Here is a 12153-nt window from a genome sequence, read left to right on the forward strand (position 1 = left end):
GTAGCCAAGGGACTCCCATTTCATGTTAAAGGTTGGCATTTCAACCTTTCAACAAATGTTTCCTGTATTCAGGTGAAAAAGCAAGATTTTTGGGTATTCCCATGGTCTTTCTCAGTTCAGAGTCTGGTGTTGCTGCTTTAAAAGAAGGGAACCCAGGGGCACTGCTGCTCACCCAGAGTTTGCTTTGAGTGCTCCTCGTGATTTCATCCACTTTTGATCATTTGCTAAATTGTGGCTAATAAAAAAGGAAGATTATTTGAAATGTTCACCTGATTACAGTGAATTCTGAATTCACTGAATTCATCCACATCTGATAGTTTTCTAAACTGTAAATTTCTAAACTATAAACAAGGGATTATTTGAAACATTGATCTTTTGACAGGATCTTGTTTTAGTACCCCTGCAAGTTTAGGAAGAAGAACATTTTGTAAGATTTTGGGAACTAATTTTCCTTTTTGGCATCTCAATGAAGTATTTTTTTTCCCTTGCAAAATATTATTTCTTTACAAAAATCTTACTCCTTAAATTCATCAGTGGAAGTTTGACTTGACACTCAGTGACAAGAGGAGCAGTGGCCTGGCTGTGTTGGCTGGCAGGTAAAGGAAGTGCTTAAGATGAGTAAAGTATTGCCATCAATGTGAAAAATACTAAAAATTCTTATCTGTGAGTTGGGAAACAATTCCAAATATCTCTTCTCCTCCCTCCTTGTGTCTCTTCTTGTGAAATCCTCACAGAAGAGAAGACAGGCTGCAAATGCTCAGCCACAGCCCCTTTAAATTACCTTGAATGAAAAGAAATGTTTTCCAAATGGGAATTCCTGTCTCAAGCCCTGGTTTTTTAACACCACCTTTGTCTGAGTTTATTAAATGTGAGACTGTTTGTTACCCTGAGTTCTGTGGAATCATGTTATCCTTGGAAAATTCCATTTACATTCAGCGTGCATTGCACATCAGAGCAAATGTTCTGGAGCGTGTTTTGTGATGACAGTGATGCATAAAGTGCATTTCCCTTATAGAAATTGAACGTGGGAATGGCACTTTCTGAAGCAATTAGCAAATAAGTGAGCCTGAGCAAATAGAAGCAGCCAGCCTGAAAGGATCCTTGTGTTTGCTCAGTTCCAAATCCTCTGGATTCATTACTTTGGCAGTAGTAAGGGGTTGTCGTGTGCTGCTTCTGTGAGTTCGTGGGACACGGGGCAAACACAGCAGCCGGATTTAGAGCTGTGAAAAGAGGCAGCTCATTCCAGCCGGGCTGCTTTCCAGGGCTGAGGATCTGGGAGGTGAAGGAGATTGGCCTTTTACAGGATTCCTCCTGCAGAAAGTTATTGGATTGAACCGGCAGCGGAGGAAGGAAAGCAGGACTGAATGCTGCTAAACTGGGATGATGTTGGGAAGGAATTGTTCCCTGGGAGGGTGGGGAGGCCCTGGCACAGGTTGCCCAGAGAAGCTGTGGCTGCCCCTGGATGCCTGGAAGTGTCCAGGGCCGGGTTGGACGGGGCTTGGAGCAACCTGGGCTGGTGGGAGGTGTCCCTGCCCATGGCAGGGGTGGGACTGGATGAATTTTAAGGTCCCTTCCAACCCAAACCCTTCTGTGCTTCTCTGATTTTATTAAGAGAGTGAGGGCATTAGTTGTCCTTTGCAGGTGCTTTTCCCACATGGCAGATACAAGGAGATTTCTTCTTAATAAAAGTTGGATTATATTCTGCATTAATTGTGGGCAGTTACTGTGGGGGTGTATGTGACACTGCTTGGGGTTCATTCTGGGGGGAGGTACAGCACCAGAAGATGCTACTTTCCATTCAGATGTGTTGAGGGCTTTTTGGTTCTGTTTAGGTGTTGGTTTGTTTGGGTTTTTTTGTGTGAAACCATTGAGGTGTCACTCTCAGCCAGGTTGGTCAGTCTTGTACCTAAAGCAAGGGACTTTTTCTGGGGTTACACCTCCACTGTGTAATTGCTGTGACTGTAATGTCCTAAACATTTCATGGAATCCCAGAATCCCTGAGGTTGGAAAAGCCCTCCAAGGTCACCGAGTCCCCCCTGTGCCCGATGCCCACCTTGTCCCCCAGCCCAGAGCACTGAGTGCCACGGCCAGGCCTTCCTGGGACACCTCCAGGGATGGGCCCTCCAAACCTCCCTGGGCAGCCCCTGCCAAGGCCTCACCACCCTTTCCATGGAGAAATTCCTCCTCCTGGCCAACCTGAGCCTCTCCTGTCAGAGCTGGAGGCCGTTCCCTCTCCTCCTGTCCCTTGTTCCCTGGCAGCAGAGCCCGACCCCCCCCGGCTCCCCCCTCCTGTCAGGGACTTGCAGAGCCAGAAGGTCCCCCCTGAGCCTCCTTTTCTCCAGGCTGAGCCCCCCCAGCTCCCTCAGCTCCTCCTGCTGCTCCAGCCCCTTCCCCAGCTCCGTTCCCTTCCCTGCACATGCTCCAGCCCCTCCGGGTCTCTCCTGCCATAAGGGGCCCAAATTTCCCCCAGTGTAGCTTGATGCAAAGCAGATCCATATCCAAAGGCATTTAAACCCAGGAAAACTGATTTAAGACACTGTGTTGGGTGAATTGATTTAAAATTCAATAATGTATCAATGACAACAATGTATTAAATACAACAATGGGGGGGATTGTGTCTGGGACTCTCAGTGTGTGGGAGAAGTGAAAAAGGATGTGACTCAAGCTGTGAAGATCCACAAGCAAAGTATTTCCCTCTCCAGCTGTGTTTGATTGGGATAGAAAAATTTCCACAGGAGCACAGACACGTTTTGTGGACGTTTTATGTGTGTAAAAGACAGTTAATTAGGCTGTTCCCACGAGGCACCTCTCTGGCTGCTAAAATTGGTGTGGTGGGGCATAAAGCACATCAGTGTGGGGTGGGGGAAGGAGGGTGCAGGAGGATGAGACAAGATGATTGTGCCACCTCAGGGTCTGACTGATCCGCTCAGCTCATCATCACAGGAGCATATTTGGATTGATAAAGTCACTAATTTCTTTCAAAATTTATTGTTCTGGCAAATTTTGATTTTTCTGGAATTTTTGGGGGGGATTGGAAGCTCCTTAAGTCCTTTAGATGAGGTGTAAGAATAAAGGTATCTGATGTCCTTTGTTTAATATATTATTCAATCTCAAGCCTTTTTTGTCTGATAAGAATGGAAAGATTAAAAGAAATTCTTCAAATTAATGCTGCTTCCTCTGTCACAAATTGATCATCTGTTTACCTGTGATTCTGTACTGGTCAGGTCTAATAAATAACAATAATTTTTTCACCTGAGAAACTGTAAAAGAGATAATTTGTTCATAGTGTTATTTTTCTCCTTAGACCTCAACTGCTACTGTCAATATAGTGGTGACAGATGTGAATGACAACGGACCAGTTTTTGACATGTTTCTACCCAAAAACCTCTCTGTGCAGGAGGAGGAAGCCAATGCTTTTGTTGGTCAAGTTAGGGTAAGTCATTTAAATCGTTTATTTTATTACCCAAACTGTCCAGACAGTTAGGAAAGAGCATGAAATAATTGTGCCTCAGGCAAAATCCCACCAAAATGTCAAAAGTTTAAATGCAAACTGTCCATTTTCAGATGTATTTGTGGTAACAAAGTCATGTTTTGAGCTTTAAAATATAGAACTGTGCTTTAAAATACGGAATTGATTGTTTTCTTTGCTATGTTTAATAGCTGAAAACACTTTTTCATGTAAAAATAACACATTAAAACCCTGGGGTTTTTTTAAGAAATGCCACTGTAAAAACTCACTTGTCACAGATTTCCAGTGTTAAAACATTGTTCTCATGTTTTTAAACTCTTACTGGTTTCTTTTTAAATAATTTCCTACCATAAAGAACAAGTGACACCCAGCTATAGGAAATTGTCACACATATGGAACATTTTAAGGCCATTAAGGTGAAAACCAGTTAAAACCTTGACTGAAATAATTGATTACCTGCTGTAAAAATAGATGTTGCTTGGGGGTATTGCTAATTTGAGGGATTTGAAGCTGTGTAAATTTTTATAACACCTGTGAGTCTTGTGAACTCCTGGCTGCAGATTCAGTCACTTGAAGCAAACATTGCTTTTTTTTTGGGGGGGGCAAAGTCATTTTTTTCCAGCATCAGGTGCAAGAAGAAAGTGTGAAGGAGTTGTTTCTGTGGGGTTTTGATGCCCAGTAGTTGAATGTAATGTTTTATATCTATGTAATGTAATGTTTATATCTATGTAATGTAATGTTTTATATCTGCTTAACACTGAGGTTGGATGCAGCATGAGCTGTAGGTAAAAGATGAATTTGAAAGCAAAGTTTTTTTAGGAATTTAAGTGAAAAATCTACCTTTTTTTTTTTTCTTTTTCTGTAGTAGCAGCCATATAAATAGAAAATGGGAGCTCCTTAACTCGTACCTTCAGGAAGAACAGGACATTTTGAGTACCATGGGAACCATCTTGGGTAGCATATATCCATAATGAGCATGGGTTTTTTCCCAATTTGTATTATTTAATAAGACATCAGAGACTGGTCTGAAGCCTGGGACATGGGGAATTTAGGATCCCTCACTGCAATTAAATCAGGTTTCACAAATTGTTGAGTTATTGCTTTGGTTTTTGGCATTGCCTTCGTGTGTGGTGGTTTTTCATTTTGCCTGCTAAAATGCACGGGTGTAACAGTTCAAATCAGTACCAAATATCTTTAAAATCCATTTTGGGTTGTGCTGGGGGCCCTCAAGGCTCAATCATCCTCTCAAACACAAGGGTGGATGTATATTTAGCTTCGATGGAACTATAAAATATAACAACTTATCGGCACAGAACCTCTCTGTCTTCTAAATTAGTGGGATTTCTGAGTTGTGTTGAAGTGAAAATATTTCCTGAAGCCTTGGGATCTCTTGTTCCCAGTTGTGGTGTGACAAAAACTGGTTCTACCATTTCCAGTCATGGTTAACACCAGTCTCTTGGCAGAGAAAGCTTTCTCTTTATAGCACAAATACTGGATGTCGTTCCTGTTGTTTCATGTTCACAAATGCAAATCAATGTAGAAATATCCTTTGGAAAAACCGTTCCATGGTACAGAAAAGAGAGATTTGGGCATTTGGAATTTTTTTTCTGGCTTCAGCGAGGTTGTTGAAATAATGTTGGTGTGTGTTTCGGTGTAGCTGTGTTGTTTGAGGATATTCCTCTTTAAAAACTGAAATAGCTTTTGGTGTGTTGTGCTTCGCTGTACAGTAGAACCACGGCGGGTATGGGAGAGGTTTCTGTGGGAATACAGTTTGTATAGAAGCTTTAATGTGGTTAAAATATACATAAAGGCCTATCTGAGGTGAGAATAGCCTGGTAAAAGAACATGAACTTGTTGTGATGTGTGTTTTCCCTCCCAAGAATCAACCCACTGACTACCAAGCTTTTCAGAATGTCTTTTACTACATTTATTTCAAACAGAAACCTGAAATCCTCCAGAACAAGAGTGACATAGATGATTAAAAAAAAAAAACAAACAGGTTTTTGGAGTGTCCCTTTCCCTTTGGAATGTCGTTGTCCCGTTTTGCACAGGGAAAAACAGAGCAAAAGATTTTTCCCTTCAGATCCCAGAAGATCTGGCCCTGCTGCTCCTTGAGGCAGAGGACCTGATGGTGAAGGATATGGAAAAGGTGCTCAGCCACTTTGGTCCCTCAGGATCTTTTACACGTGGGGTTTGGTGTCAGGATCATCACCTGCCTGAGCTCAGATGGGGTTGGGTTGGGAGGGACTTCAAGCTCATCCCACCCCCTGCCATGGGCAGGGACACCTTCCACTGGCCTAGGTTGCTCCAAGCCCCGTCCAGCCTGTCCTTGGACACTACCAGGGATGGGGCTATAAACAATTTGGGGTATAAAACAATTAGTTTGGACACTCCCATTAATAATTTACCACAGACAAGAGTTTTCTGTGCCCTGCTTTGTTTTGAGTGGGAAAGTTGGACTTCAAAGGGGATTCCCATAAGGGCTTAGGTGGCATCTGGGAGGTTGTTTCCCAAGGAGATGTAGAACAAGGGCAGTGAAAGATTTCCTGTGGGAGAGGGGAGGGTTTGTTCCTGCAGTCAGGCAGGATCCACACTCCGGAGTGCTCTCACTCTCCAGCACTCCAACAGCTCTGTCTGCCAGTGGAGTTCAGTTCCTGAAGGCACTGGCACAGGAGTTCTGCCTGTGGGGGGGTTGTGGAGCAGACTGAGGATTAAAAGAACAAAAACCAGGCTGGCAGTGGAGGAGATGTCTTTCCAATCCCTTTTATTTTGCACTGCCTTGTCTAAATTGGGGCAGTCAGGGGTGGATTGGATTCCCTGCTGCTCCCTCACGTCTGATCCCGGGGATGCCCCGAAAGGCAGCGGGAGAATTGCTGCATGAAGGTCTCTACAAAGGAGCAAGGGGAAGCAAAAAGCTGCAAATGGGAAACTTGACAGTGAAATTCAGGCAATTCATTGAGTCTAAAACATGCTGAAGGCAGGGCATTGGAATGATTTGCCTTGTGCAGTGCTCTGTTATCAATACCAGGGGCATGGGAGGGAAAGCATGGAATGACATAAATGTCATGAAGGGATCAATGTATCGACTGCAAAATCTGCTGGCAGGTTCACAGTCCTGATCAGGGAAAACGAGCCCCAAGTAGTTTGTTGCAGACTCAAAGTGCAGTCTCTGGTTAAAGAGGAAGCTGTTGAGCTCATGGGGCCCAGGAGAGGGAAGACATCACTGGACTGAAGGTTCTATTCATTTATTTTTTAATATATATCTCGAGATCCCTTCACTCCCCCCTATCATTTGTTTGTTGATGGTGTATTTTTGTGATCAGCACTGTTTGAAATCTCCAACTTGAATGTGTTGGTATCAAGGGGAGACAGCGCTGGGGAAGGAAATTAGAAGGAAAATAGAGATAAAGAGTTATGTGGTGGTGGGGAAACCACTCCTTAATCAGATGCTCAAGTATCACTGACCTTAGATCATCCCTGAGATGGAGACTGTATAAATACATTGCAGTACTGAGAGCAGTTTGCAGTGTGTGTGATACCTCTGTCACCTGCTTCTTTTTAAAGGATGAAAAAAATGCTTAAAGGAAGTTGCTCTTTAGAAGTGGAGCTATTCTACCTCCTGGAAAAGGGTTTTGGAGGCCGTTCTTTGATTGTACTGCACAATGGAAATATTTTGCTCTTCTTTTGACATAATAAATGTGAAATCATACCTGTGGTAGAAATCCAATAGCCCAGAGCAAAGTCAGGCAAAACTAAGACAAAACTAAGTGGGTGAGACAGAGATATCCTGTCTGGCACCAGTCTACTGATCCTAGACATTGCTTTTTAATGGGAAAGAAGTATTTTAAATGCCTTGGGTAAAGAAGCAAACTCACTCTTGAATGCTGATGAAAGGTAATTATGTCACCAATTTCCTTGCAGAGCTGTCTGTCTGTGGGTATCAGTGAATTGTGACAAGTTCTTTTTTGACAGAGGGCTGGAGCAGCTCTGCTGGGAGGAAAGGCTGGGAGAGTTGGGATTGTTCAGCCTGGAGAGGAGAAGCTTTGGGATGGGTGAATTGTGGCCTTCCAGGGCCTGAAGGGGATGACAAGAAACAGGGAGAGAGACTATTTACAGGGCCTGGAGTGACAGGACAAGGGGGAATGGCTTCAAACTGACTGAGAGTAGGTTTAGATGGGATATTGGGAAGGAATTCCTCCCTATGAGGGAGGTGAGGCCCTGGCACAGGTTGCCCAGAGAAGCTGTGGCTGCCCCTGGATCCCTGGAAGTGTCCAAGGCCAGGTTGGACGGGGCCTGAAGCAACCTGGGCTAGTGGGAGGTGTCCCTGCCCATGGCAGGGGGTGGGCTGGGATGGTCTTTAAGATCCCTTCCAACCCAAACCATTTCTGTGATTCAATTTTTATTTAAATTCACAAGGCTCAGGATTTACAGCCCAGTTTAAATTTCACAGATGTTGGTGAGGCTTGTTGTGTTGGGCTAAATGACCTCTGGAGACCCCTCACAACTCATTGATTCTGTCTTTCTATAGGCAGGAAATCTTCTTCCAGTGCTGGTGAAGTATTACTGCCCATGCCCATGGCAGGGAGCTTGGAATGAGATGATCTTTAAGGTCCCTTCCATGTAACATTACAAGATCTTGGGAAGAAGTCCAGAAAGGAATCCCACTTTACTCAAATCACTGCATTTTGAATTCATGTAATATATGTAAAAACAATATAAATCAGAATCCATAAAAATCTAATCAGAACCTAAAATCAGAGAATCATAACGTGGCAGATGGACCACAACCAGAGAAAGTTCAGACTTAGGTTCTTGTAAGTGGTTGATCCTTTGGATAGAACCTTTGTGGTATCATTTTCTTCCATGTTTACTAAGAAAGCTGCCTACAGGTTAGGTTAGATAGGACTTAAGGACTTTAATAGGACTTTGAGCACCATCTCCCATAAGATCCTCATAGAGATGATGGTGACATAGAGATTTTCATGTGCTTCTAGTTGGCTTTTCATTTGGTTCTTAACAGGCAAATTCCTGCTGCCTCTTAAAAAGTTTCAATTCCGAGCCTGTGGCATGAGAGGAAATAGATGTGGACATAGATTTGTGCTACTTATTTCTGTTTTAGATCACCAGTGCTGGACAGCATCATCTTCTTTCTGCTGAAACCCAAGGGGCTGTGTTATTCCTGAAGGATATTTTGCAGCCCTGCTCTACCATGGGTCCCTGAACTTAAGTCAGCTTAAGGCACAGATCAAATAGGTTAAAGAAGCTCCTTGCCATTGGTAAATGAATTTCAAAAGCTGTGCTCTTGTCTTCCCTGTTCCCAATATCTCTTACATTTGTGTATTAATTTCCATCTTTACCTTCCCAGTGATACCATTCCTGCTTCAGTGCAGTGAATTATTGATCCTTGTTATCAGACCAGTTGCACAGCCGTGGCAGTTGCTTGTGGAGAGTCCAGGGATTTTTGAATGAAAGGAGTCCTTGTTTTTGTCTCCTGACACCTTGCCTTTCAGGGTGCTTTTAAGCCCTTTTATCTCTTTCAGCCTGATGCTGTAATAAACCTTCTGAATCAGTGGTTTCATGTCTGAGCTCCAGGAGGGTTTGGACAACGCTCTCGGGGACAGGGTGGGATTGTTTGGGTGTCCTGGGCAGGGCCGGGAGCTGGACTGGATGATCCCTGTGGGTCCCTTCCAGCTCAGGATATTCTAGGATAATACAGGCCCATTTAGGATTTTGATGCCTGATTCCCATCCCTGGAAGTGTCCAAGGCCAGGTTGGATGTGGCTTGGAGCAACCTGGGCTAGTGGAAGGTGTCCCTGGCAGGGGATGGAATGAGATGGGCTTTAAGGCCCCTTCCAACCCAACCCCAAATTTCCTTATAATACCTGTCAAGTGTCTTTTTTTCTACTATTCAGACCTCTTGTCTTTGCTATCTGTAATTAATGTAAGAAAACTAATTCCCTTTAAGTTTTCTTCTGTGAACAAGAGAGATGACAGAATGCAACCAAGAGCATTAGAAGAGTCTGACTGGTGAGATAAGTACTTTTAAATCCAAGGGTTGACTGTTCTGTTCCAGCTTGGATTCTAATTCTAATATTCTTTAAGTAGGTGGGCTTAGGAGGAGAGCCAGCAGTCAAGAGAAATTCCAAAAATAACTTTCAAATGGATTAACATATTAGAGAAATCTTTGGGAGCCCAGCTAAATGTGGAGATTTCCAGCAATATATTTCATCTGTGATTTAGAAAGTTTTGTTTGGTGAGGGTTTTTTTTTTTTGTTGTTTTGGCTTTGCATTGTACACGCATTGGTTTCGTCTCTGAATTGCCAAAGAACATGCTCATCAAAAAAGCAAAAATTCCAATCATCCTTCAAGTAAACCCAAGTCTCTAAAGTTAGGCTTTGGTTGTGTGCCAGACTGAAAGAAGCTTGTCTGTTTTTAAGTGTTAAAATGTGATTAACTTTTGTAGGAGGTTCACCAGCCCATTAAATCATGAATTTGCAGCCATGAGGTTTTTGATTTTCATTTATTTTAATTTATATTTGCTCGTAGCATTTAACTGCTCTTACTGTGTAGTTTCATTATGAGTCTCATTTAATTGGTTTGGGAAGTAACCCTCCAGATGCTCTGGAATTAGCATTGACTGGGAAAGTAATCATCAAAGGTTCTTCTGGCTTGTCCAAGGGCTAAAAATGTGTCAGTGTTTGAAAAATTACAGGGTGTTACCTTTATCCTACTCCGAGTATAGTGAAGGATAAGTTGGTATGACTTGGGAATTCAGCAGGATACGGAAGTTCCTGGAGGATATCCCCAAAACCTGTAGTATTTTTCCAAAGGGTGTGTGTGGAAGGCAACAGTTTGTTCTCTCCAGGAAGTGGGAGTTGCCTTGACATTTCGAGAGAGCCAAAATCTGGGAATCCCAGATAGGTTTGTGTTGGAAGGAACCTTAAATCTCATCTCATTCCAACCCCACTGCCGTGAACTGGGCCACCTCCCCCTGCACCAGGTGGAATGTGAGGGTGGCAGATCACTGAATTTGCCCCCTGCTAGAACCATGTCCAATTTTATTTTGTGTTCTTTCTATCATCTCTCCTCATTGGGTGCAGGCCAGTAATTCAGGATATTTGAGATTTATCCCACAGTGTAACCAAGCCTCTGGCTCCTGCAGTGCACCATTAAGTTTTGTGTTGGTACCTCCTCATCTTTTGCTTTGCTCAGAGCACATAATGAACTAAATAGAGAAGGGAAAGTCTGTATAAAATCAGGCAAAAAGGAATGAAAGAAAGGAAAAGCCTGTCTGAAGTTTAGGCAAGAGGAAAATCCAAACTTTTGTGGATGACTGATGTTCCTTCCTTAAAATATTCATAAATAAATACCGAGAGGTCAAGAACATTTCAAATATTTGTGGCCTCTTGCTGCACTTGGGAGATGTTAATTTAGTCCTGTGGGCACAAACAGGAATATCCCTGCAAAACAAGTACAAAATCCAATTTAACACTCCCACCCACACTTGATTTGCTGTTTGACACAAATGAAGGGCTTGGGAATATTTCCAGCCCATAATAATAAACCCATTAAACCCTCAATAATAACCCTATTAAACCCATAGTAATAAAAAAATCATGTTATCAGCCATGCAAACAGTAATTCTCACCAACACATCATTTGGATCCTCCAGCACAATTCCCATCCCTCCCTGGAGCTGTGATGTTTGCTGGAATACTGGGAAGCTGGGGGAGATCAGGAGCTTCTGTTGGGTTGGGAGGGGATGGCAGGGAACTTCTGTCCCTCAGGAAGGGAAATTTAACCTGGAGGAAGTTGGTTTGGTGCTAAAGTGGTCCCTGAGAAGTGTTTCAACTTGGGGATTCCCATTGTGTTCCCTCAGCTGTGTAGGAATAACAACCCACTGCCTTATTTTGCTGTTCTCCAGCTCTAACAGTCCAAGCCCAAATCCTCAATTAACCTGCCTAAATCCTGTTCCCCATCATGAGCAAGAGTTGTGGGTATTAGTGGAAGATTTCCTTTGAAAAGAATGATAATGATATAATTAATATTGTTGACATTAAAGCCCTTGTCATTATATTGCAGAGTTAATGATCCTTCAAGAGGCATTTTGGTAATTCAGATCTCCCAGAACTGTGTTTTCAAGCTGTTTCAGACAGAGGAAGATAATTTGCTACCCTGGAATAATGTTGCTTTATATTCTTAGGAATATCCTAGGAATGTTGAAGCAGAGTTGGTAACACAAATTTCAATTTACCACAACAGGTAAAGGCTGTCACCTTGGAGATGAGGGTGTCTCTAAAAAATATGGGATGAATTTCCTGGGAAATAAAGTAGCAATTTATTTGGGTTTTATGAAGCAGTACTTTGTAAGTTAATGATGGAAATGAGAGTTGTCATGTGGATCTGAGGAGTTACTGGAAGAAGAGCAGTAGTTGCTCTGGCTCTGCAGAGGAACGTGGTGTTCCTAATTCTGAATAAACATTATGAGATGTATCCTGGGCTGCATCAAAAGGAACGTGGCAGCAGGTCCAGGGAGGTGACTCTCCCCCTCTGCTCTGCCCTGGTGAGGCCCCACCTGGGTCACTGTGCACAGTTCTGGTGTCCCAGCATCACAAGGACATGGAATTGTTGGAGCAAGTCCAGAGGAGGCCACCAAGTTGCTGAGGGGACTGGAGCACCTCCCC

General features: G+C 43.2%; 1 protein-coding gene across 3 annotated transcripts in view; it reads left to right on the forward strand.

The window, feature by feature from the left end:
* Positions 1 to 12153, forward strand: part of PCDH15 (protocadherin related 15) — a 692202-nt gene that overhangs the window by 568554 nt on the left and 111495 nt on the right. For all 3 annotated transcript variants that reach the window (XM_039384770.1, XM_039384768.1, XM_039384769.1), the window contains one exon: positions 3305 to 3433. In XM_039384770.1, the coding sequence (XP_039240704.1) occupies positions 3305 to 3433 (129 nt within the window). The remainder of the gene's footprint in view (positions 1 to 3304; positions 3434 to 12153) is intronic.

The sequence above is a fragment of the Pipra filicauda genome, unplaced genomic scaffold, assembly GCF_003945595.2.
Source record: "Pipra filicauda isolate LSUMZ 115617 unplaced genomic scaffold, ASM394559v2 scaffold371_size1224239_pilon, whole genome shotgun sequence".
Taxonomy (NCBI): domain Eukaryota; kingdom Metazoa; phylum Chordata; class Aves; order Passeriformes; family Pipridae; genus Pipra; species Pipra filicauda.